This window comes from Daktulosphaira vitifoliae, unplaced genomic scaffold (genome assembly GCF_025091365.1).
Source record: "Daktulosphaira vitifoliae isolate Bord-2020 unplaced genomic scaffold, ASM2509136v1 Scaffold_1, whole genome shotgun sequence".
Taxonomy (NCBI): Eukaryota; Metazoa; Arthropoda; class Insecta; order Hemiptera; family Phylloxeridae; genus Daktulosphaira; species Daktulosphaira vitifoliae.
In genome coordinates, this window is record NW_026099572.1 from 60,460,537 (window position 1) to 60,487,891 (window position 27,355).

At 24.7% G+C, this 27,355-nt stretch overlaps 2 protein-coding genes and 2 long non-coding RNA genes across 29 annotated transcripts in view; 2 read left to right on the forward strand and 2 right to left on the reverse strand.

Annotated features, from left to right (window-relative positions):
* The window catches only part of LOC126894396 (uncharacterized), a 350,657-nt gene that overhangs the window by 112,977 nt on the left and 210,325 nt on the right, over positions 1 to 27,355 (forward strand). For 4 of the 23 annotated variants that reach the window (XM_050665383.1, XM_050665388.1, XM_050665389.1 and 1 more), the window contains exon 3: positions 14,089 to 16,649. The exons of 5 other annotated variants lie outside the window; for them this stretch is intronic. In XM_050665383.1, the coding sequence (XP_050521340.1) occupies positions 14,089 to 14,360 (272 nt within the window). In that variant the 3' untranslated portion in view covers positions 14,361 to 16,649. Of the gene's footprint in view, positions 1 to 11,959; positions 13,490 to 14,088; positions 16,650 to 27,355 lie in introns of those variants that run through there. 14 more of the 23 variants (XM_050665403.1, XM_050665406.1, XM_050665390.1 and 11 more) reach the window with 13 other exon arrangements.
* Positions 1,906 to 23,734, reverse strand: LOC126894402 (uncharacterized). 4 transcript variants are annotated; one of them, XM_050665416.1, is made up of 3 exons: positions 23,380 to 23,734; positions 4,984 to 6,096; positions 1,907 to 3,006 (listed from the first exon to the last, which is right to left on the reverse strand). In XM_050665416.1, exons 1-3 carry the CDS (start codon positions 23,690 to 23,692, stop codon positions 2,735 to 2,737), a joined length of 1,698 nt encoding a protein of 565 aa, XP_050521373.1. In that variant the 5' UTR covers positions 23,693 to 23,734; the 3' UTR covers positions 1,907 to 2,734. The 4 variants fall into 4 exon arrangements, with proteins under 4 accessions (XP_050521372.1, XP_050521373.1, XP_050521370.1 ...); XM_050665415.1 differs by lacking the exon at positions 4,984 to 6,096 and having other exon boundaries at positions 1,906 to 3,006; positions 22,267 to 23,734; XM_050665413.1 differs by lacking the exon at positions 23,380 to 23,734 and having other exon boundaries at positions 4,984 to 6,497.
* LOC126894457 (uncharacterized) lies at positions 6,572 to 9,517 on the reverse strand. The gene is made up of 3 exons (XR_007701414.1): positions 9,364 to 9,517; positions 7,370 to 7,485; positions 6,572 to 6,699 (listed from the first exon to the last, which is right to left on the reverse strand). It is a non-coding gene; the product is annotated as an uncharacterized LOC126894457 (long non-coding RNA).
* On the forward strand, positions 19,752 to 24,419 carry LOC126894455 (uncharacterized). The gene is made up of 3 exons (XR_007701412.1): positions 19,752 to 21,257; positions 21,334 to 21,386; positions 24,246 to 24,419. It is a non-coding gene; the product is annotated as an uncharacterized LOC126894455 (long non-coding RNA).

The following is a 27,355-nucleotide window of genomic DNA, read 5'->3' on the forward strand; positions in this document are numbered from 1 at the left end:
GAAGCTATAAAAATTAGTTTTCTTAATTTGATCACTATGACCATAGTGAGTTTATTATTTTTTCAATTATGAAATTAAAATAGTTATTTATCACAAGCCCTAGGTTGAACATTATTTTTTGAAGGCAGTCCCTTTCTTTTAATATACATAATGGATTGACACTAAAAGCTGCTGAAAATATTCATAACAACCACTTATTATTATTATTTTTATTATTTTGTAAAAGGATGGATAAAATTGGGGTACATATCTCCCCATCTATATGACTATAGTGTTTGATCTAAAATGTGTCCATAAATAATTGACAAAAAAATTGATCTTAAAAAATGATAACACAAAAATTATGATGTTTTTACATAAATTATTTTAACATTTTATGTTAATAATGTGGATGCCGATTACATATAAAGAATAAGTTATCTGTTTAATTTTTTTTTTTTTTTATCTTATATTACATAATATGAGCTTTAATTTAATATATGTTTAAAACTAGTAGTATTGTCGGAATATTTTCAAAATTTAAGTTAAAAAAGTTAAAATTTTGTGCAATCGATGTTATATAAAAGAATATAATAAGAAGGTTCAGATTTTGTTTTGATGAATGACAGATATGGGTTTTTGAAGAACACTCTAAGATTAAGTTATTTATATAGCAAACATCTTTTCGCTGTGATGAGAGCTTGTGTATAAAGATCTTTATTTATATCAATTTAAGCATGTTTTATAGGTATGTGCTGAAAGAAATACCACCCGAGAGAACGATGTAATTGTGTTTATTGGCTGGAGATTGAACAATGTTTATGTACCACGTAGCATGAGAAGATGGAATTTAATTCAAAGAGATGTACTGTGACTATATAGGTGACTTTGAGGAGAACACAAAAATTTGGCCAAGGTATGAGTGTAGCAGAATGTCGAAATGATAAGGAGATTTATTTAGCCAGTTTGTTAGCTGCTTCATTACTATAAATTCCAGTATGACCTAGTAATCATAAAAATTGGATTGAGTATTCTACACAAAGATCTAAAGAGCACAAAAAACCATATAATACAAAGTATAAGTGACATAGAAGAAGAAAAAAAAATAAAGTTTAAAGCTTTATAAACATGACACAAAATTGGTGTTAATGAAAAAAGATTTATAAGAATGAGTAGATATTAGTAAAAGAGATTCATTTATGAATAGCATTGAGTAGTTAAAAAATAGGTACAGAAAGGAAAGTGTATAAAAGGGAAATATGCAAAATAGGGATGAAAAATTAGGGATTTGTAAAAAATGGTATAACCTGTACAAATAGTAATATATTTATCATAAAACACTCAAATAATGAACAAATAAAAATAAAATTGAAAATTCTTTTTTTTTTATCGTTTGAGTATATTTAATAATCAACATTATATTTATACATTTCAAATTTCATTTGAAAGTGTTAAAAATACATTTTGTTGTATTAAAAGTCGAATAAGATTATACAAATTTTAATGTTGATGTGTTTTTTATAGAGGTCATTTAAAAAAAACATTTTTTTAGAAGTAAGGATATCTATTCTAAATAAAATGGCTTCTGAAGTATTTTCCTATACCAATATTTCAGTTATTATAAGCTGAAAGTTTAGATTTAAGTGGAGCCATAATATCATTCAAGGCGTAAAAAACATAAGACAACTCATGTTACAGATGGAGATTTAGTAGACATTGAACAAATAGGTAGCTAATATTAGTTTCAATATTAGGTACAAACAATTTGATATATGGTGGGAGAATTTAAAGCATATTAAAAAAAAAATTGTAAAAATAACAAAAATAACTTTTCACAGATTAATAAACCTTATTATTTATTCAACATTTATAAATATTTTTAATAATTAAAAATAAAATAAAAATTTAATAAAAAGAAACAATAATATTTTAAAACGCAATTGAGTTTAATTTATTACATTTGTAGATTGGTGGCTAGAATGAGATGGCCATTAATCTTCATCTGCTGGATTCGCTAAATTATCCTAACGACTGGCAAATTTAATAGCTATTTAGTTGTTCAAGAAGAATAGAAAAAGAGGTAGGTAGAATAGATTATTGAGGGTTGAACAGGAATAGTATTAAATTAATAAATATTATTCGTACGCTCAAATTTATGTTTATTTTATACATATTATATAAATTAAATTTAGTATGACATTAATATTTAATATTTTGTAATTTTTATAAAGAAATTATAAAAAGTTATAAAGCAGTTGTATCATTTGTTACCTCTATAACAAATGTGTATCAAAAGTGTAATTATTAATCAAAATGAAAAGAAAATAAAGTTAATTTTTTAATTCGATTATTCTGAATTTCATTAGTTAATTATGCATTCAATCATGAAATACAATTTTTGAGACATTTTTGGAGTACTTGTAAGGGGTAGAAGTCATGACAAAATTATATTATTCACACAATAATAACAATAACAAAAATATATAAAATGGCAAAAAATTACAAATAACACGCCGTGAGATAAAATACAATAATTATATATATAGGTATAATTATAATTACAAAATAAATGAGAATTTGCAATAATTATTTTGTGAAATGAACTCGATAAAAAAACAAGTAAAACAAATATTTAATGTAAATACATTTAAGATTTAGTAAAAATATATATTTAACGATTATTGCAAAAATTTGTTGAAAAAATAACTAGTAATTAATAAATTTGTAAAATTAAAAAAAAAAAAAAATATGACAATTAGTTTAAATCATTAAAAAGTAGATAATCTTTTATATATTCCGGTCTGTTTTTAGATTGACTCTCTAGACTTGTACATGAGACAAATTCCACCTTTTGATTTGTAGTTTCACTACTTTCTACGATTTCTGTGTAAAGATTGTTGACCATTTCTTCCACGTCAAAAACAAATTCATCTTTTTTATCTACCTCGTTCTTTGTTTCTCTTTGAATATCAATTTCATTATTCTGGCTAATTAAATTTGTATAACTGCTCTGGTTGCAAATATATTCTATAAAAATTAAAGAATTATGTAAACAGTGATTAAATTTATATGTATATACAGGTAATTCCATTTATTACATACACCTTTATAATTTTTGATATAATTAAAATTTCTGACTAGTCTGTTGGACTATTTTTAGTTCTATAAATTTTTTTATTTTTAAATCCGTCTTTTCATCTATCAATCAGATACTTGTTTCTACTAACCAACATCAGTTGAACTGGTGTATAGAAGGGGAAGATTAAATGCAGTATTTTCCGTTGCCCTCTACATTAGAAACACACTGCTTTTTGCTAATGTAAAAATAATAACTGTAAACTATCTATAAGACAAGAAGGCGTGGATTAGAACTAAAATTTATTATCAATTATTGAGTCCAATAAAATTAATACATAAGTAAATAATTAAATAAAAAAATTGACTTAAGATTAATTTTATAGAAATAAATTTTTATGATAATTTTTTTATTTTTACTATTTTGTAACACCATTTCTCAATTTTCATTGAAATAGTAATCAATTTATTCAATATAAACTACATTTGATATCATCTGGATACAACTTAGAATCTCTAACGGAGCATAGTATAATAACCTTATTTTGTCGACACCGATTAAACACAGGAATTATTTAGAGAAAATTGACACAATTAAAAATTTTTGAACATCGAAACAAAAATTTTAATTTAGATATATGGATATGGAAAGAAACACAACAAAAAGCTTTTGATGAATCATAAGAAGCATTTTTAATAGACGTAAAATTTTATTTTCGAGTTTTCAAAGCTTATGTTTTTAAGTATGAAAATTTAGCAATAGGTTATTAGGTTAGCAATATTCAAAAAAATTGAACAATCTAAAATAAAAGCAGAAACAAGATACACAACCACAAAAATTGAATCACTGACAGTAGTATTCTGTTGTAATAAATTTATATAGTTCTTGATAGAAATTAATTTCATAGTCTTAACTAAGCATCATACGTTGAAATAAACAAAATTAATGGGTGTACGATTAATTTAAAGGACATTGGCTAGCTAGATAAACAGAAAAAAATAGTACAAGTACTTTCAGTGATAAATATGGAGAATATCTGCATGACTATGACAAAATAGGAAGCAGTGAATAGAAAACGCAAGCAAATATCAGAATTCTCCCAGAAAGGCATAAGGATATGCTGTTAACAGTGGTGGTGGCAGTCAATAAAAAATAGAAACATAGAAACATAAAAATAAACACTCAAAATGCAGTTTAAAAAAGAATCGTCAAAAAATAGTTTAATAACGGAGATTATCCAACACTCTAAAATTTAAATGGTCAGAATTTTTATAAAAAAACAAGAAATGAAAAAAATTTTAAATAATAACAGCTGGTAGACTGGAGACTGATTACGCAAAGGACAGTACACTTTATATAGTGTCTTCTTGGTTTAATGCTTTCTTCAAAAAGCACATTTGAAGAAAGACGCATAATATACTTAACGATGAAATACCAGTATGTTATTTATGTAACAATCAATTAAACAGGGCAATATTCAAGGCGGCCATTGAAAGGAAAAATAAATAGTTAAAAATAACAAAGAAGTAATGAAGATAACAAAAAGGTTTTAGAAAATAAAATAAAAATATAAAACGTTTCTTAACTCTAAAAAAACAATATAAATATAATCAGTTATAAAAACTAAAACTTGAACGTTTTAATTCAACATTTGAACCATCTACAAATTTCAGCAATCTAATAAAAAATCTTTAAAAGAACTATAACGAAATGGATTTTGTCAATACCGACAAAACTGAGAAAAATACAAAAATAGAATTAAAAAAATTATGCCATCATAATGAAAAAGCTATAAGTAAATATAAAATATGTTTAATGTAATTGTTTGTTACATTATAATTCAAACATATTTACAAAGCAAATGACTAGGTTTTAAGTGATCATCTAAAAATTTTACTTAAAATTTTCAAGTTGCTTTGATAACTTACCAATAATGTCATCACGAATAAAACACTTTTTTCCTCCGACATATAAAAATGAAAAAAAATAAGTTCCATGCACAATTAAAAATAGTTGCTCAAATTTTTTTAATTCTGTTATGTATGCTGTGACTTTTTGAGAATATTTTTCGATTATTGAAAATAACGAATCGAAATTGGATCCATAGATTTTGTTAGAGATATTTGTATCAATTGTACAGTGTAATTTATTACCCCTTAAAAAAGAATGCACTTTGCCAATAACATTTTTTAATATGTAACTATTGTTTATTATCTTAAGTTTATAGCGATCATGAACAATTTTGAAAACGTCGATTATTGTTTTTAGCAACTTTGCTGGAGCTTCCTTAATAATTGTAAGATGCATCAAAAGATCTAAATTGTTAACGATTTCTTCACTGACCTTAACTAAATTATCAAAATTTACTTCATTTCTTTCTATATGTCCTAAATTAAAGGACATCAATAATTTTTCAGCAAATAAACCAAAAGTTCGTACAAGTGCGACTAAAGGTTTTATAGATGCAGCCATTACTAATTCTTGAAATATATGCATACTATGAGCATCAAAACTGTACAACATATATTGAAAAACATCCGTTATATTTAAATATGAATTATTAGGACACTTAATATTAAGATTTGCATATCTCAATAAATCTAATTTTTTATTACTTTTCATTAATGTAAATTTTTGACCGTTTATCGTTAAAGGTCTGTAGTCTACGTCATGATTCAATAAATCAAAAAATAGCAAGTTCTTAGGATCGAAGTCATTATATTTTTTTGAATTGAGAGATGTGAATAGCGCATTGAAAATATCATTGCTATTAATCATATTATTAGTATAATAGTTTGTAAATCGGTTTTTTAGTTTTTCTGAAATTTTTGGCAAATCTTTAATGTTATATATTCCTGATTTATTATAGTCGGGACATTTTATAAAATCTTCATCAACAGTCACATTTGTGCATTTATTGTTAATATATTCATTTAGTTCGTCAACTATTGTTCTATGATGTAATTGATAACCTCTGAGAACGTTCGAAAGATTTCGATTATATTTTCCAGAGCAATTTCTAGTTATAAAATTTAATGAACCTGAAATATTGTTTATGTATAAATTAATAGCCATTAAATCATTTGATGCTGATATTTTCTTGAATGACCTTAATGAATCCAACATTGCCATAATAATTTCACCGTGTGTTTTTAAAGCTGCACCATAAGTATTTAAGTCTTCCAGTTCAACTGATTGAATATTATCTTTTTTTTCAAGATTTAATAAATATTTTTCATTGTGATTAAAGAAATTTAACATGTATTTTGAAAAGTTGCAGTGAAGTTCTACATGAGACAATCCAATACAAAAACTTATTGATTTTAAATGTATGATTAAGGTAATTAAATTCATACTTAATGTTTTCATAAGTTTAAAATACATTTTTTTTTACAAAATGTTTTAGCTTATCTGTGAAATATATGTACAGTAATAAACTGTTTTATTAAATTTGTTATGTCAAATATAACTTAATATATTCGTTTTAATTATACTTATTAATATAAATTTCCAAATGTTTTTAGTTAATCACATACCAAAAATATGCTGTTGTTTAAAGTGCAAAATAAATAACTTTTTAAATAATTTTTTCTATGTTTATCCAATAAGTTTATATTGATCATTCAGCCAGTTTAGATATATAGCTGAAAGTTATTAATATATTAATTTTACATTTTATTAATAAACGCAAGACTACTATATTTTAAGATGTGCCTATATTGTGCATACATATAACTTTAAGTTTGTGTACTACTAAAATTGCAGTATTAAATTTATGCTATATACATAAGTCTCCTTATGGCACACAATATGTAGTTATAAAAATTTCATAGCCTTAAACATTGCTATGCGAATACTATTGAGTCCTGATTATATTTCATTAAAACATGATTCAAATAATTTATTAGATTATTTTGTAAAATAATTTGAGCAAATTTATGGGTTAGTGAACATATCCCCAAATGTACATAGTATACTCTATATTGTAGCTGTCTAAAATATATATGGCCCTCTTGACATCTGCAGTATCTTTATGTTTGAAACTTATATGAAAGTACTTAAAGGTATGCTACAAAAACCTGATAAGCCTTTAGAGCAGTTTGTTAAATTGTACGCTGAAGGTGAAAATTTTAACTTAAATGCGCATAAAAATGTTATTATTGACAAATTAATAGGTCAACATTTAAGAGGGCACCTTATTGAAAATATCACTATTACTCCTCAGCATAATATCTTAAATTTTAATAATTACAAGATTTTTATTCTTTAATTCCTATCACTAATAATGAACAATTAACTTTTTTTGAAAAATACCTGTTAAATACAACTTATAGGCAGTGTGTTGTGAGTTTTTCTACTAGAAACCACTGTTTTTTTTGAAAATTTAAAACCATTGAAAATTTATTTGGTTCGTGTTAATTTCAGGCCAACTATAATATAAATATAAAAAAATATAATGAATTAAATATAATGCAACTTATAAGTTTCATTATAGTTTATTTTATGTTGTTATTAAAAATGTTATCTTTTATATATATATATATATATATANTAAAAATCGATTTTAACAATTTAAATTTTTTAATATTTAGCATATTTTAAAATTTATGTTTAGTAGAGTCATTTAAAATGGCTTCAATATCAAAATTTTGGCCAACTTGCAAGTAGGGTAAATATTAAAATTAAAGCAATGCCGTAATTAAGAATTGTTTTTGTGATTCAAACCCACCAAATATTTTTCAGTTAAAAAACTATAAATAGTGTTACAGAAAATAATTTATACTTATTAGGATATAACTATTAAAAAAATATAACATTACATTTATGTATTTTAACATCATTTTGTAATCTGAGAATATATGAAAAATATAATAACATTATATTATTTTAAAAAATATAATGTTATAATATTACTTTTAAAATATTATAAGAACATTAATTATAAAATGGTATAACAACGCGATTTTTGTGCCCAAAAAACATTATTATAATGTTATTTTAATATTATTTTGCTATCTGGGTATTTCAAGGATAAATTAATTGCTATAAATTATTTATGTCTTGTCATTTATATCTAAAACATTTGAATGTTGACCATAAAACATCAAACATTAACATATACATTTATCATTTGGTTTTTAATGATATTGGAAGATATTTAAATATATAAGAAATATTATTTTGTTTTCTGAGATTCCAAATACATTTCATTATGTTTAATATAAATTTCACGTAATTAAAAAATTGTACACTCGTAGTGATAATTCAGTAGAACAATTATAAAAACTAAAATAAATCATTAATTTATAATTTTTCATATTGATCCACTCGTTTAAAACAAAATTTTAATCCAAGTTCAAATTAAATTTTATCGTATTGCACAGATGTGTAAATACAAGTTTTTAATTCAATTAAATACATATATAAAATATAACTATATTTTATAGTGTCATTATTTTTATAATATATGAAGTAGAAGAATAGTTTTTAATTTCATAAACTTTTTTTTAAATAAAAAAATGATATTTTCACGATATTATGTAATATGTTTATATTAAATTTTTGAGTACTTTTTAACATAAAACTAACTACAATATAGAAATTCAATTCATAAATTTTTAAGATTTTCAATATTTTATTATATAATAAGTTACATGTATATTATACAATACTATGAATATATTATACCTAAATATGATAAAAAAATAATAGCATTTAGATTTTATAAATGTAATTATGCTTAATTCCAAAATCTTTGTTTCGCAAAAATACATTTAGATTAATCACGATTGTACATAGTTAAAAAAATCACATAAAAAATAATTTATTCGTTTTTTCGGGTATAGAATATTTTTCATAAGTCGATCAAACCAGTTAATTGCGCCTAAAATTATACTTACACTTATACTAGTTGGTGGTTTGATACAGGACGAATATCGGGCGCTCATTGCATATTTAAAAATGTATAGTTATAAACTCATTCTTTAAACAAATTAACAATAATATATCACATAAGGATTGTAGAATGAATTAAATATCTTCTATTAAAACTCTTAGAATTACCCAGTTATTGATTTTTAATCAGTTGGTAAATTGTTCATTGAATTTGTATTAAACACAAATTGGTACAATTAATATTTGATACAATTAAATTTACATTTTCTTTGGAATATGTAAATTCATTAAAACAAATGGAAAAATTTTTTATCCGAGTATGCATAATGTGATGATTATGTAATGAATGTATTCTTACTATTTATATGTAAAACTGAATATGTTCAGTGCCTTATAATTTCTTTATAAATTACCTTTCGGAGAGTGTTTTAGAGGGCCCATCGAAATCATATTTTTTTCATTTAATTCAGTATCTATTTTGAGATTATAATTCGAAAATAAACATGACAATATTATTTTTGTATAAAAATTCACGTGCAAAAAATGTATTGCGTTTTGTTTTTGGCAATAAATACAACACGTTGAGCAAAACCTGATACATTTTTTAGCTTTAAATAGAGACTTAGCTCTTGTATTTGTTGGTTCACACTTTTGTCGATACTATTAGAATCTATTTATTTCATATTTTGTTACCAATAAATTTTATCATGCAGATGTTGAGTAACAAATTATGTTATTTTTAAACTGTATAACAATATAATATATTAATTTAATTTAATTTTTATACAAAAACTGAAATTTATAAAATTTTATTACTACAATGCTAAGAAAATAGGCTATAAAAAAATACATTTTATCTTATTTGGTATTTTTTATTAACCAACCCATCCTAACCTTCCAATTAAATTGACTGCATTGTACACTATAAAAAACAATATATGATAATCAGAAAAGAACAAGTAAAAAATATTAAACATGACACGGTACCACCGTATATTTTGCGATACATACAATATATACGGTAACTTTGGCTCTTTCATCAGCTCTCTTATTACATGACGAGCTCAGCTCGATTAGAGTACCACCGCTATCCAAAATCGTGCAAAGTCAGTCTACTGAAGCACGATCAATCAACGAACGCTATGTCTTATTTCTGATATCTTACGAGTGCTTACACTATACACCACCTTACTTCTTTTTCTTAGATCGCACAGTATTTTATATATTATCCAAATAGTACAAAGTTATGTGTATATTTATTTTATAGATTATAAAAATATCAAGTTTATTATAGGAAAAAATTATTTCTAAGGGTACATTACTATTTGAGATATTAGCATTCATAGATTTAAAAAGAGCGAGGAGAGGGGTAGTGTTTAGTGACATATGTTTTATCATGACCACAGCTAAGAATTCTTTAACATTCCGTACATCCCTCGCATATAACTAAAAAGTACATTAACTCAAATAGTAATAATAAATGTAGTTATCGACCAATCAAAATTTCAATTACATCATTATTCATTTAATATTATAATAGGATCTCATTTAACTTTTGACAATACCTTTAAAATCTACTATTAGAAATAATTTTTTCTTGCGATATACTTGATATTTAATGTTTGGTACAGAACACCTTTAGCAAAGACCTATTGGACTAGTTGTTACAAACACCGTTGATTATATTACATCGTGTGATAGCTGATCTCTAGCGTCTTTGCTATACTCATCCCCTTGCCCACCCAGCACGGCAAATGGATGACCTCCGTGTTAATTGTCATCTGTGGACAGTTCATCGTCATATGTAAGTGAGTCAATTGTTATACGTGTCATTCTTTTTTGTATCAAGCGCCTTTTCTTGAATAGCAAATTGTTTGGCAATTGTTATTCTTATTGCTGTTTATTGCATCCTTGTGTTCAAAGTTCTCGTGTCCTTGCACGCCACCTGTGATTGGGCCCTGACCATCATTAAATAACTTAATTTCCGTAGTCGCTTTTCCGCCATCTGTATTCATCTGCCATTACTTGTCTGGATCTACACTCTGACTCTTGATACTCAGATGTTCGACTCCATTACTACAAGATCTTATACAGTCCGCTCATCATTATCGACAACTTCATCTATTCAGCTGAGTTTTTATATTGTTTTTTAATGCTATTTATTAATTGATTTAATTAATTTTATCTACTATTAAGACGCTTCGCCGACATTAGTATTTAAGGGCTCCCTGTTACCCTTAGATTTAAGATACTCTTTGAAGAACTTCTAATATATGTAGTTATTTGTTATTTTATTATTTTCTACTCTCGTTACTTATTGGTGTGCAGTTAGCCGTTATCAACAGGCTTAAGATAAAACTGCATTCTAGTGCGGTGCACAACTAGCCGTCCTACGTTCTAGCTGCCTCGCATGAAACATTTAAAATGATTAATAAAAATAAATCAGATTTTAAATTGTACATTTTTACGAGAAAAACAATATTTAACAGAAAATGGGTAGTAACATTCTTTAAAAATCATACTGTACATAATATTTTCACATTTGTGTTTATACAGTTAGTTATCTATGTGTTTTAAATTTTATTCCATTCGTTCAGACAGATTACTACCTATATTGTTTTTCCTCGATATAATATAATTCAGACAAAAAACCACCAACGTTAACTAACACGCGTAAGTGCCCCCAAAAGCTGCATTCATATGCTCTCTTAAAAGTATATTTTTGATATTTAATTTATTATGAACATGTGTAAAATTTATAAGAATAGGTATTATTGAATTAAGTTATATTTGATAAAAATAAGTTATTATTAAAGCAAAATAATGATAATTTATTCTTTTCGATAAATCTACAGTTCGTCTAATAATAATTTATTTGGAAATAATGTTAGTATACTTTGTCAAAGTTTATACACGTATTCAAAATCATAAATTATTAAGTTTGCTTGATTTATTACAAATGTATAATAAATTTACTAAAAATAACGATAGAATAAAACTATATTTAAAAAACATACCACACACTGTATTTAAATTCCACAGATAAGCTAAAGCATTACGTAAAAAAAATGTATTTTAAACTTATGAAAACGTCGAGTATGAATGTAATTACCTTAATCATACATTTAAAATCGATAAGTTTTTGTATTGGATTGTCTCATGTAGAACTTCACTGCAACTTTTCAAAATACATGTTAAATTTCTTTAATCACAATGAAAAATATTTATTAAATATTGAAAAAAGAAACAATATTCAACCAGTTCAATTGGAAGACTTAAATACTTATGGTGCAGCTTTAAAAACACACGGTAAAATCATCATGGCTATGTTAGATGCATTAAGGACATTCACTACAAAATCAATAGCAAATGATTTGATGGCTATTAATTTATACATAAACAATATTTCAGGTTCATTAAATTTTATAACTAGAAATTGCTCTGGAAAATATAATCGAAATCTTTCGAACGTTCTCAGAGGTTATCAATTACATCATAGAACAATAGTTGACGAACTAAATGAATTTATTAACAATAAATGCACAAATGTGACTGTTGATGAAGATTTTATAAAATGTCCCGACTATAATAAATCAGGAATATATAACATTAAAGATTTGCCAAAAATTGCAGAAAAACTAAAAAACCGATTTACAAACTATAATGTTAATAATACGGCGACAATGGTTAATATAAATGAGATTTTCAATGCATTACTCTCTTCTCTTAACTCGAACAAATATAATGACTTTGATCCTAAGAACTTGCTATTTTTTTATTTATTGAATGATAACGTAGACCACAGACCTTTCACTATAAACAGTAATGATGTACAATTTACTTTATTAAAAAATAAAAAAAAATTAGATTTATTGAGATATGCAACTGTAAAATTTAAGTGTCCTAATAACACTTATTTAAATATAACAGATGTTTTTCAATATATGTTATATAGTTTTAATGCTCAAAATATGATTACATTTCAAGAATTAGTAATTACTGCAACTATCCAGCCTATAATCAAACTTGTACGAATTTATAATTTAAATCTAAAAAACCTATCGAGTTTCGTTAGTAATGCAATAATAAAAAAAAATGAAATAAATTTTTTTAAAATAGTTAAAATTGGCGTAGAAATTGTAAAGAATTTAGATTGTATAATTCATCTCAATATTTTAAACGAATATCCAGAAAGTTTGTTATATGCATTATTGAAAGAATCAAAAAATATTATTAGTTGTTATAAAAATAATATTCTATACCAAAGCAATACAATGACAAATATTGTAAATACCGTGCAAAGATTTTTAAAGAGTAATAGATTAGACATTACATTTGGTACGACTTTTCCTGAAAATTTCATTGAATATAACTTTGATAGTTTATTTTCAATTGTCGAAGACTATTCTCAAAAAGTTACAGCTTACATCACTGGTCTCAAAAGTTTTAAGCAAATATATAAAATTGTGAATAAAACTTATTATTTTAAATATTTTTATGTCAGCAGAAATAAAAATTTTTTTTGTGATGACGTTATTGGTAAGCATCTAATACAACTAAAAATAATTTGTTTTATTATTTAACATGAGGAAAATAAATATTCATGTACCCAAAAAGATAACCACGAACCTAATCTAAGTTAGAATATATATAGATAGATAATAAGTTATAGAACTACTATAAGACTCAATTAATCTCAGTTAGCCTTCACTTTTTCATATATTTTTCGAAAAAATTTTAAATTACTGTTATAGAATTTTTGACATAAGCCATTTAGTTACTGGCTGAAAAACAATTGTTTTATTATTATTATTATTTTTTGTTACTTTTAGTAACATATTATTCTTGAATTATTGGCTATGTAATACTTTTTAAGATCGTCTCTTATACCATGCAAGTGTCTCAACTTTATTTTTTATTCACGAAGTATATTTTTTAACACTGCGCTTAGTCACGCTTAGGAATCAAAAATAAAACATTTTATAGATCTAAAGATACTTCCTCAAAATGGTTAGTAATTTTAACTATATTATGAATTACAAAGTGCATTATAATAAATAACTTAACCCGTGTATACAATTATACAAATATTAACAATTCTATTAATACTGCATTACACTGTTTTTAATTTTTTACAGAATATATTTGCAACCAGAGAAGTTACACAAATTTATTTAACAAGAATAATGTAATTGATATTCAAACAGAAACAAAGACCGAGGTAGATAAAAACGATGATTTTACATTTGATATAGAAGATTCGATCAACAATCTTTACACAGAAATCGTAGAAAGTAGTGAAACTTCAAATCAAGAGGTAGATTTTGTCTCGTGTACAATTCCAGAAAGTCAAACTAAAAACAGACCGGAATACATAAAAGATTATCTTCTTTTTAGTAATTTAAGCTAGTTGTCATTTTTTTTTAATATATATAAAAACACAGCAGAACACAATTAATACCTTCTCAGCTGCATTGATAATATATTTGAATATTTTTTTTTTAAATGGAAGAATCAAACAATTTTTTAAAAGTTTACTCTTGAAATATTCATTGGTATATATATTTTTAATCTAACCCTTAACCTGCCCAGAGGGGGGATTCATAATGACAATTTTTTTCACTTAACATTTAAAGTGTTCGGAAATACTGACACTTTTATATACATCTTAAATTGAAGCTATTGAAATAAATTTTATAAAAAAACTGTTCTCTGGATTTTATTGTAGATTGAAATTGCTATCCTATTCAAAAATATGCTTTTTTTGTGATAAAATTTTTGATTTAATATGTTTAATGTACATATGTATTTTTTTGTAAAATGTAAGAATAAATTAAATATTTGTTTAAGAATACTTCATATATACTACTAGCCTATCTTTATGGTAAAATGAACATTTATATCAAAGAAAAAAATTCTAAATATTTTTATATAAACTTAATACTCACAACTTTTTTTTCAACCCATTATATTTTGTCAATAAAATAAAAAAATATACGAAATTGTATAGATCTTTTTAAAGGAAAATTCTACATTTCTTTTTGTTAATGCCAAACAACACTTTATATATACTTATAAGATGCACATTAAAAATTGCATAAATACTATCTAAAAAAAACCCAGCACAGAGGGATCGCGGCACAGTGGTGACGTGGCATAGTTCGATCAAGTATTATGATATCTGACAGTGATTTAAATCACTATCAAAAAAAACGCTTCGATGCAAATCTTTAGATAGTGTTTAATTTTAAAAAATTGGTGGATTATACCAAAAGCAACATGATCTGCTAGTTCATTATTAATATCCTGATTCAGATAAAGTATGTCGAATGAAAAAGGGATTATTAAAAAATATTATTTCTCATAAAAAAATTATGTTGATCCATACACTTTTCAATAAGTTATATCATTATAAAGTTAAAAATGTAAAAAATAAAATCGAAAATTTTCACACAATAATAGCATTCGGTAGCCATTTTCACCATGAAAATAAAATAAAGTCCGAATTTTTTTTTTTCCATAATAAAGTACATTATATTATCTTTAATTTAAGATATATATAAAAGTGTCAGACCTTCCGGAACATTTTCAGAAGTTAAGTTGAAAAAGTTAATTTTTGGTGAAAAAGTTGTCATTTTAAATCCCCCCTTGTGGGCAGGTTAAGGGTTAAATTTATGAAAAAAATATACCAAATAAAAGGTAATGATATTATACATCTATATAAAAAAGAATTATATTGATATGTTTATTTTTAAAAAAGTTATGGCACTTTTAAGTAAAAAAAATTTCGAATATTTAAAAATTAGCGATTTTTAAATTTGTAATTTTTTTGGAGGTATCCTCCATTTATGGGGAACGAGGGAATTTTTTTCAATTTTTGAGGATAATGCCTTCGACTAGATACGATTTGTGATCTTTTGACGTATCATTGAAAGACATCGGTTCTGTGAGAAAAAAAAAATAAACACATCTTACTAAAACCAATACCTTCTCAGCTTCGCATCGAAGCTAATATTGATAGTTAACATTTAACACTAATATATATACATATAATATATTAGAAAATTTCAATTAAAAACTTAAGTATAGAAAGGATTTGAAAGAGACAACCTATGCACGTAACACATTTTTACAACTAAATTTTTGAAAATGTCTTGAACTCTGTTGAAACATATAGCTCATTTACACTGTCTTTGGCGGCAGTGAACCTCTAACAAATCTTAATCTATAACAAGTCAAATATCTTAAATAATACTGTAATTATATAAAAAAAACCTTTAACAATTATTTTACTATACGAAATCGTACGTCAAAGCAGAAAGAATTTTATTTTTTATAAAATAAATCCAAATTAATGTCCCGACAATATTTTTTCTATGAGTTATTTGACTTTAAACATAAAATTGCAATTTTTTTTCAAAAAAATCGTTATTTTATTTAAACTTTGACCATGAATTTAATTCCTATTTTTATAGAGATGACTTAAAAAGATTTTTGTTAAAAAATGATCAGGTGACAGGACATATATATTATTTATATTGTCCAAACGATATAAAAAACACATCAGAGAGAATATTACCTGGGTTTCATGAATTTCATGTTACCGTAAGATAGTAGTTGATTGTTTAGCAGAATGGCATAGATTAAATAGAATAAATCATAGAAATTACCAATGCATATTGTTTGATATATAAGTGAAATATTTTTACAAGAATTTAATATTTTAGTGAAATTTCAAAACATCAATATTGTAAAATTACAAATATACAAAAAATGTCTAAATTTAACAAATTCGCGTTAAAGCATTTTTTATGAAAGTTGTGTAGTTTATTGAAATTTGCAATAAATATCTAGTTATACATAAATTTTTAAAAAATTGAAAAATAAAATGACAACTAGCTTAAATTACTAAAGAGAAGATAATCTTTTATGTATTCCGGTCTGTTTTTAGTTTGACTTTCTGGAATTGTACACGAGACAAAATCCTCCTCTTGATTTGAAGTTTCATTACTTTCTAAGATTTCTGTGTAAAGATTGTTGATCGAATCTTCTATATCAAATGTAAAATCATCGTTTTTATCTACCTCGGTCTTTGTTTCTGTTTGAATATCAATTACATTATTCTTGTTAAATAAATTTGTGTAACTTCTCTGGTTGCAAATATATTCTGTAAAAAATTAAAAACAGTGTAATGCAGTATTAATAGAATTGTTAATATTTGTATAATTGTATACACGGGTTAAGTTATTTATTATAATGCACTTTGTAATTCATAATATAGTTAAAATTACTAACCATTTTGAGGAAGTATCTTTAGATCTATAAAATGTTTTATTTTTGATTCCTAAGCGTGACTAAGCGCAGTGTTAAAAAATATACTTCGTGAATAAAAAATAAAGTTGAGACACTTGCATAGTATAAGAGACGAACTTAAAAAGTTTTACATAATGTGATGATGTCACGTTACCAATATCGTGAGAATTATTTTAATAAAATACAGACAGCACATCCGCTGCTTGAGACTGATGAATTAACAAATAATATTTATTGCCAAATTGGCAATAGTTCAAATTATTATAAAAACCCAAAAGACCTGACCATCGTGGTCAGTCGACTCCAGTGCCTTGTGTCATTCATCAGCCTCAGTACTCGGTTGTCGCTGTCCGGCTTACTGCTTAAAGTAAAGTCTTTGTTTATTCCTTTTCTAACCTATATACTCTTTTCCTCGACATTTCAGAGTACTTGTGTCTTGCACTTCGTCTGCACCTCATACTCGGCTACCCCGTTCTCTCTTTGAAGTACTTGTGTCTTGCACTTCGTCTGGACCTCTTACTTCATTATCCTCTCCTATACCCAAAGTATTTGTGTCTTGCACTTCGTCTGCACCTCATACCTAGGTATTACCCTGATTCCCTTTCGACACCCACAGCTAACCCGGAGTGTCAGCCGAGCACGGTGACTGCTGTACGACAACACGCACGTGAATACCTAGACAGCAGGCACCACCTCCTCATATTCATCTTCGCATCACAATTACTTTTACATCTGTTTTCCTTTCTTTTATTGTGTTACGACAATAGCCAATAATTTAAGAATAATATGTTACTAAATTAACAAAAAAAAATAATAATAATAAAACAATTGTTTTTCAGCCAGTAACTAAATGTCTGATGTCAAAAATTCTATAACAGTAATTTCTAATTTCTAATTTTAAAAATTTATTTTTTCGAAAAAATATATGAAAAACTGAAGGCTAACTGATATTAACTGAGTGTTATAGCAATTCTATTATTTATTATCTATCTATATATATTCTAACTTAGATTAGGTTAATGGTTACCTTTTTGGGTACATAAATATCTATTTTCCCCATTAAAAAAAATTACAGTGTGAAAATGTAAATACATTATTTTTAATGAATAAATTATGGTTAACCGAAAGAAAACATTATATAATATCTATAATTGTTTTTGCCCTCTTAAATGTATTGATTGAACAATGTTACGTTGACTTAAGATATTTAGACTAATATCTCAAAATTACGCTATCGCTAAAATTGAAAAACTTTTTATAATTAAATATTACTAAAATAATAAGAGTATAAAATTCGTTAAACATTTTTTAGATTATTAATAATTTCAAAGTTTTACTATTTTCACATAAAAAATAATAAAAAACCAAAAGAACGTTGTTATGAAGTAATTATTGATTTTAAATATATTAAATACAATTCTTGCAAAATTTGAAATTAAAATATTAATTGTAAGCTATTTTTTTGGTTTTTAAAGTTGATTTTTATGAAAGCGTATAATTTAAAAAGTATGAACTATTAAGTACTTTTTTGCTCAATTTGCAAGTTTAAAATTTATATCATTAAATAAAAAATATTGATGAAGATATGAAAATTCGTATTTTTTACATATATATGCGATGAGAAATTCATGTAATTATTATTAATAGTGTATTAAAAAGAAAATCTTAAAATTTTGATAGAATTTTTATTTTTATTTACTATTTTACTATTTATTTTATTTTTTTTGCATTTTTTTGTTATAAATATTTTAAATTGTCTTAGTAATCATTTCTATATAAATGTAGGTGTTTAAATAAATGCTAGAATTAAAATATTATAAACTTAATTTATTAAATATTCAATAATTATTTATAATTATATTCAGCACGTAAAACATTCTTCTTGTTATTTTACTTTTTTAATAAATTTATTGATTATTTATATGTAACCCAATAATCAAACATAAATATTTGTTAAAATAAATAGTAAGATTTTGTTATTATACAATCCGTATCTACCTTTGTATTAGACAAGGCCAAAATAAATTGGAATTTATTTCCATCGAGTTTTCAATGTCTTGTATTTTTTTCTGTCGATTTCTAAAACTAGGAGATCGTGGTCTACCAGTTAGATAATGATGTGGAAAAGATAAACTTAATTAAACCTCCTACATTTTTTTTTTTTTAGTTATCTTACCATTCGAAAACAGAAATATTTAACTATATAATGTTCATAGAAGATAAAACGAATTCTAAAAAGATCAGTCTTCTATGTGTGTAAAAATTTAGAAACAATTTGTTTTAAAGGTGTGAAAAAACTAGTAGCAATTAATAGCAATTAATAGTAATTAGTAACAATTAGTAATAAGGGTGTGAATAATAGTCTAATTAATGTAGTTAAAGTTCACAAAAAAAGTTTGATTACTACTAATAAATATTCAAAGATATTTTTACAAGAGCACTTAAGGGTTGTTCTAATCATTTATGTTGATAAAATCAGAGACCGATCGATTTGAAGTACAAATATTAATCTATTGTGTTTTAAATTGTTAAGATATTCTTAACAGTTCTATTATTGCAAAGAATTTCTTTACTTATTATTATTTTTATTATTTAGTTCATATAAAATTCTTACATTATCATAATTTACATTTAACAATTTCGTGATATTATTTTTGGGGTAAGCCCCCCGGTAACGTTTATCCAAAAATGATCTTAAATATTAGGTCATGCCATGGCATATTTGGACCTGTTCTAGTTTCACCAATGATTTCGTTCTCTGATGTCTTGTTGAATTTCATTTTAACTTAGATATTTTTAAATAGTTCAAAAATTAATGAAGTTCTGATTATTTCAATTGTAGAATCTTTTTAAACGCCAATAGTTATATAAAAATTATTACAATGATTTCTATTTAAATGATTTATTACTATAAACGCCTCTTAACTAAAATATTAAATCCATAAAAAAACAGCTACAAAACAGATTTATATCTAATAAACAAATAAAGTTATATTAAAATTCAAACGTAATTCATTACTTAACATAATTTCATTAAATGTAAAATATCTGTTCCATTTGTAAACTAAGTTGACACCCACATTATACATGGTATGAGAGATGGACTTAAAAATTACTACATAGCTAATAATTCAAACAATTTTCAGCGAGTAATTGAATAAGCTTATAGCTCATGAAAATTATACGGCGCTAATTAGAATTTCGAATATTTTTTTTAAGTAACCGAATTAATTAACGGAATTGCAACTGAGAATAGCTAGGCTTCGGATTATATTTATAGTTATCTAAATTTATTTAAAAGTAAAACTATATTAAAAATATTATTATATAAAACTAAAAAAATATTTTTAATATTTTTATAGTTTTTTTTTTTTTTGACACTTTTTCTTCCGTGCTATTATATAGAATACCTGAAAACTATAAAAAACTGAAGACGAAATACGTTTTTGTAACTGATACAAAGTTATCTCTTTCGTTTAAAATGGAAAATGACACAAAATATCCACTTAAAGTATTATGTTAATATATAAAACTAAACAAAATTAAAAACAAATAGCTGTATTTTACAGTATTTAGAATATCTAATTATAAATACGTGTTTTTTATTTTCTTTTGATCTTACATTCGAAGGGTTGTCATGACAAAAAAATTTAATTGGAATTTATTTTCATACAGCTAATATACAAAACTACTCGTAATTTTAATTTTCTTTCCAAAGATATTTATACACAGCACAGAAGACATGTTGATTATAAACTCATCGCCTCAGCATTTGTGGACACGAAGATAGCTAAGATATATTTTGATAGAAAGCAGACTTACACAACTGATGGCGCCAGACAGTTAACAATTAAACAAAGAAAATGCGTTTTTCCTGATGAAATACCGCTAGTTACTAATTATATTTATATATTCAGTGCTTGCATGACACAATGTCGAATGGATAAAACAAGACACACATGCGGCTGTGTGCTTTGGTTCTATAGGAAAATAAGTATGTAGTCAATGATAATTGTTAGGGTTCATTAGATTAAATATTTATCATATTTCATGAAATGAAAAATGTTTAGAGGACTACAGACATTGCAATTTAGATGGTCTGCTTGTATCGCAAAACATTTTGGTGAGTTAACAGTAAAAATGTATGTTTTGGCATCCTATCGATCATGAAAACATTTAAAAAAAGGATTAATATTAATTTTTATAAATCCAACTCACTAATGAAAACAAGTGAGCGTGGACTGTAAGTTTTACCAAAATCTAACATAAGTAGGGTCTTAAGACCACCTATATATACAGTGGACTTATGACCACTTTAGAAAGTGGTCTTCAATCGCATTTAGTCTCCTCGAATGGGTTGTAAGTCCAATCAAAGCCATGTACAGACCTGTGCTAGGGGGGAGCAACAGGAACAAATGCCCGAGAGTGAATTTTTCAGTAGGCCAAGATCCCAACTAATTAAATTGTTTTTACTTTTAAACATTTCTATTGCCTCCCTTAAATTAAATTCTTTGTAATTATTTTTATGGTTTTCGTAGAGTTATAATGAGTCAATAAACGTTCAACCAAAAAAAGAAAGAGAATTTCAAACAATTTGATTCTTATAAAATTGTTTATCCGATCAACCTTTTCCATTTTAAAGCAGTTTAAATATTTGAATTTAAAATACTCATTCATCATTAATTTAGTTTTCATAATACCCTAGTTTTTTCAATTTTAAATTAATAATATGTTTAATATAGTTTTATTTTTACATAATATTAGGCACAAGTGATCAACTTTTATCGTATAATATTTCGCCATTAAAAAAAAACTATTGTAGTTAGTAAATACAGTTCTTTTTAGGATCAAAAAAATAATTTTATAATTATATCAATAAGTATAACCTGTTGTAATGTGTGTTAAACAAACAAATTAATGTTATCACATAATTCAAAATCATTAGTAATTTAACTGAATTTAAATAATTATTTAAAAATTTTTAATTTGCTTAGAAAACTTACCAATTATGTCATTATGAATAAATTTTTTATTTCCAGAAACCAAAAAAAAAGTACAGTAATAAGTTTCTTGCGCAATTTTAAATAGCTGCTTAAATCTTTTAAGTTCTGTTATGTAAGCCGTAACACTTTGAGAATATTGTTCGATATTTAAAAATAAAGGATTAAAGTTAAATTTATCGATGTTTACATTAAAATCTGAACCAATTGTATAGTTTAATTTATTATTCCTTAAAAATGTTCGCATGGCTTTTACAATACTTTTAAATATATTGCTATTGTTTAAAATCTTACGTTTATAGCGTTCTGTGACATTTTTTATATCATTTGATACTGTACTCAACATTGTTTCTAGAGATTTCGTTAAAATGGTGATGTTAATTATAATATCTAAATTCTTTATAATTTCTTCACCAATAATAACTATTTTATCAAAATTTATATCATTTTTATTTATTTTTCTTTCATCAAAGGAAGTCCACAATTTTTCACAAAATAAACTATAAGATCGTACAAGTGCAACTAAAGGTTGTATAGATGCAGCCTTTACTAATTCTTGGAATGTAAACATATTTTGAGCATTAAAATTGTATAACATGTAATGAAAAATATCCGTTATATTTAAATAAGATTTATCAGGACATTTAAATTTAACAATTGCATATCTCACAAAATCTAATTTTCTATTACTTTTCATTAATATAAATTTTTGACCGTCTATCGTTAAAGGTCTGTGGTCCACGTCATGATTCAATAAATCAAAAAATAGCAAGTTCTTAGGATCAAAGTCATTATATTTTTTTGAGTTGAGAGATGAGAATAGCGCATTGAAAACATCATTGCTATAAATCATATTATTAGTATTATAGTTTGTAAATCGGCTTTTTAGTTTTTCTGCAATTTTTGGCAAATATTTAATGTTATATTTACCTGATTTGTTGTAGTCGGGGCATTTTATAAAATTTTCATCTACTGTTATATTTGTGCAACTACTGCTAATAAATTCATTTAGTTCGTCAACTATTGTTCTATGATGTAATCGATATCCATTGAGTACATTCGAAAGATTCCTATTGTATTTTCCAGAGCAATTTCTAGTTATAAAATTTAATGAACCTGAAACATTGTTCAAGTATAAATTAATAGCCATCAAATCATTCGCTGTTGATAGTGAACTTAAAGGCCGTAATGCATCTAACATAGCCATGATGATTTCACCGTGTGTTTTTAAAACTGCGCCATAAGTATTTAGATCTTCTAAGTCTACTGGTTGAATATTGTTTCGTTGTTCAAGATTTAATAAATATTTTTCATTGTGATTAAAGAAATTTAACATGTATTTTGAAAAATTGCATTGAAGTTCTATTGGAGATAATCCGATACAAGAACTTAATGATTTCAATAGTATGATTAATATAATTAAATTCATACTCAACGTTAAAATTATGTACGATAAATTTTTATTACTAAATGCTTTAGCATAACTGTTTTTTGTATTTAAATATACGTATGGTTATATACGTAAAATTTATGATTTATATTCTAAATATAACTTTTAATTTACCTGTCACACACATTTCCTAATATATTATTATAAAAAAAGTAATATTAAGTGGCCAATTTTATATAACTATTGTATATTTTTTTACAGGTATATAATTTTCATATACCGTCTTTTTAGACAGTATATGTAAGTTTTTAACTTACTGTTATATTTGAAAATTTCGAAAATTTATTTATTATATTTATTATCATTGTTGTTGATACATTGTAGCTCAATATAGTAAATCATTCAACTTATTATCATCAAATATAACTTAATTTATTCGTTTCCTTTAACATGTTGAATATTTAAACAATAATTTTTAAATGTACAAAATATATCGAATACCAAAAATATACTGCTTAGAGTGTATATAAACTAGTGACAATCATATAGTTGATTTTTTGTGTTTATGTAGTTATTTTTTTGTCTTAATCAGGCTATATGGAGAGGAAGAAAAAAATAGAGTGGACTATATGGATATATCATTTAAAACACAAAAACAATTAACTGTATGACACAAGAGAGAAAATGTTATATGTGATGTTTAAGATTGATACCTCCCTATTGTTGTTAAAAATTTACAAATTACAATTGTATTTGTTTCTATAAACTTTTGTATATATCTAGTTTCCTATAAGAAATTATTTATAATGTAAAAATAAATGTGTTTTGATAAGTACACAATATTATCTTTTACTGTTATTAAGAATTGTCTAAATAAAATTTTCAATGGTAAAAACCATACTGGTTATTTACGTATCTATTAATTCCTATTACTAGCACTTTATTATTATTTATTGAGTTGATGTAATTTTTAGTTATAGTGGAGATGGGTAGGCAACAAAAGAATTTTTATTTGTGCGTCGTAGTACAAATAGAGTATTGATATACACTACTTCGCTCCTCATTTTTTCTAAATGCTAATATGAATAAATTAAAATCCTAATAGAATAGTAATATGTCCAATAGTAATATTTCAATTCTGATCAATAAAAATTTGAGACCAATCATCATTTATTAGTAAAAAATAAGAATAACTTATCATTTACTTTTATCCAAAAAAAGGCACCTCAAAATAATTTTTTCTTATGATAAACTTGATTTTTTTATAGTTTATAAAATTTATTAATTTTTTATCTTTACATTTTTTTTGAAAAAATCATTAGTTAACAAAAAAATTAGGAATAATATATTTAATAAATTGCACTAAAAGATTGACTACCAAGCATGTAGATTCTAAATTTTAATTTGTAATTTATCATTGACCACAATCTCTAAATAAAATTAGTTAGTTAATTTTCTCAAATAAAAATCTTCATTTTTATTTAGTTTTATATTTTGCTGAAGTGTTAACTTCATCCTTGTGTTTGTAAAAGTTAAAATAATTTATAAGGTTGAAAATATTATCTAAATTATTATACTGTTCATTGATATTTATATATTAATGTATTTTTATACTACGGGTTCTAAGAAACACATATATTAAAAACATAACACTGTCATAGATCTATAACATTAATTATTATTTTTAATTACTGTTGAAACAATTATTGATATAAAGACGATGTGACCGAATCATTAAATAAAATAGGTATGCAGTTTCTGATACGCACTATTTTAAATTCAGGTATTTTAGTTACAGGCGGTTCTATTTGCTGAGTAAAAAATCAATTTAGAAATTGGAGTTACTATCTCACTCTCCGGCAATGAACCAACCGTCCTGGGGTATTTTTAGATAAGAAACCTCTACTTTTTGGTACTACACTATAACTCCTTATCGGTTATCAAAATGTTTTATCAAAAAGTTTATTGTAATCAACAAAATGTCAATTAAATCAATTAAAAATGTTTTATATTCATCGACTTGTTTAAAATAAAACCTTAAGCTTTTTTAGCTTCGATGCAAAGCTGAGAAGGTATTGGTTTTACTAAGATGTGTTTTTTTTTTTTTTTTTTTTTTTTTTGTGTCTGTTACCACTTTTTCTCAGCTCTCACCGAACCGATTTCTTTCAATGATACGTCAAAAGATCACAAATCGTATCTAGTCGAAGACATTACCCTTAAAAATTGAAAAAAATTCCCTCGTTCCCCGTAAATGGGGGAAACCTCCAAAAAAATTACAAATTTAAAAATCGCTAATTTTCGAAATTTTCAATTTTTTTTAATTAAAACTGCCATAACTTTTTCAAAAATGAACATATCAATATAATTCTTTTTTATATAGATGCATAATATCATTACCTTTCATTTGGTATATTTTTTTCATAAATTTAACCCTTAACCTGCCCACAAGAGGGGATTTAAAATGACAACTTTTTCACAAAAAATTAATTTTTTTAACTTAAATTTTGAAAATGTTCCGGAAGGTCTGACACTTTTATATATATCTTAAATTAAAGCTAATGTAATATACTTTATTATGGAAAAAAAAAATTTCGGACTTTATTTTATCTTCATGGTGAAAATGGCTACCGAATGCTATTTTTGTGTGAAAATTTTCGATTTTGTATTTTCCATTTTTAACTTTATTATGCTATAACTTTTTGAAAAATGTATGAATCATTACAATTTTTTTATGAGAAGTAGTATTTATATAGATCTTTCATTCGACATACTATTTTTTTTAAATCGGACTATTTCCCTTAATATAGGGGGGATTCAAAACATAAAAATGCATATAGAAATTAGAACTTTTTCAACTTAACTTTTGAAAGTGTTCCGGAAGGTCTGACACTTTTATATATATCTTAAATTAAAGCTAATGTAATATACTTTATAATGGTAAAAAAAAATTTCGGACTTTATTTTATCTTCATGGTGAAAACAGACATTAAACTTAATAAAAAAAATACGATTTTTGTAAAAAAATTCTTTTTTATATTTTTAACTTTATAATGCTATAACTTTTTGAAAGATGTATGGATCAATATAATTTTTTTTTTTGTAGATACATGATGTCTTCGCCTATTATTTGGTATATTTTTTTTATAAATCTGACTTTTTACCAGCCTACAGGGGGGGATTCAAAATGACAACTTTTTCACAAAAAATTGACTTTTTCAACTTAAATTTTGAAAGTGTTCCGGAAAGTCTGACACTTTTATATATATATTAAATTAAAGCTAATGTCATCTACTTTATTATGTAAAAAAAAATTTTCATACTTTATTTTGTCTTCACGGTGAAAATGGCTACCAAATGCTATTATTGTGTGAAAATTCTCAATTTTATTTTTTACATTTTTAACATTATAATGCTATAACTTATTGAAAAGTGTATTNTTAACTTTATAATGCTACAACTTATTAAAAAGTGTATTGATCAATATAATTTTTTTATGGGAAATTCTATTTTTTAATAATCCCCTTTTCATTCGACATAATTTATCTTAATCAGGATATTAATAAGGAACTAGCAGTTTATGAAGATTTTGGAATAATCCACCAATTTTTTAAAATTAAACACTATCTAAAGATTTGCATCGAAGCGTTTTTTTTTTATAGTGATTTTAATCACTGTCAGATATCATTATACTTGATCCATCTA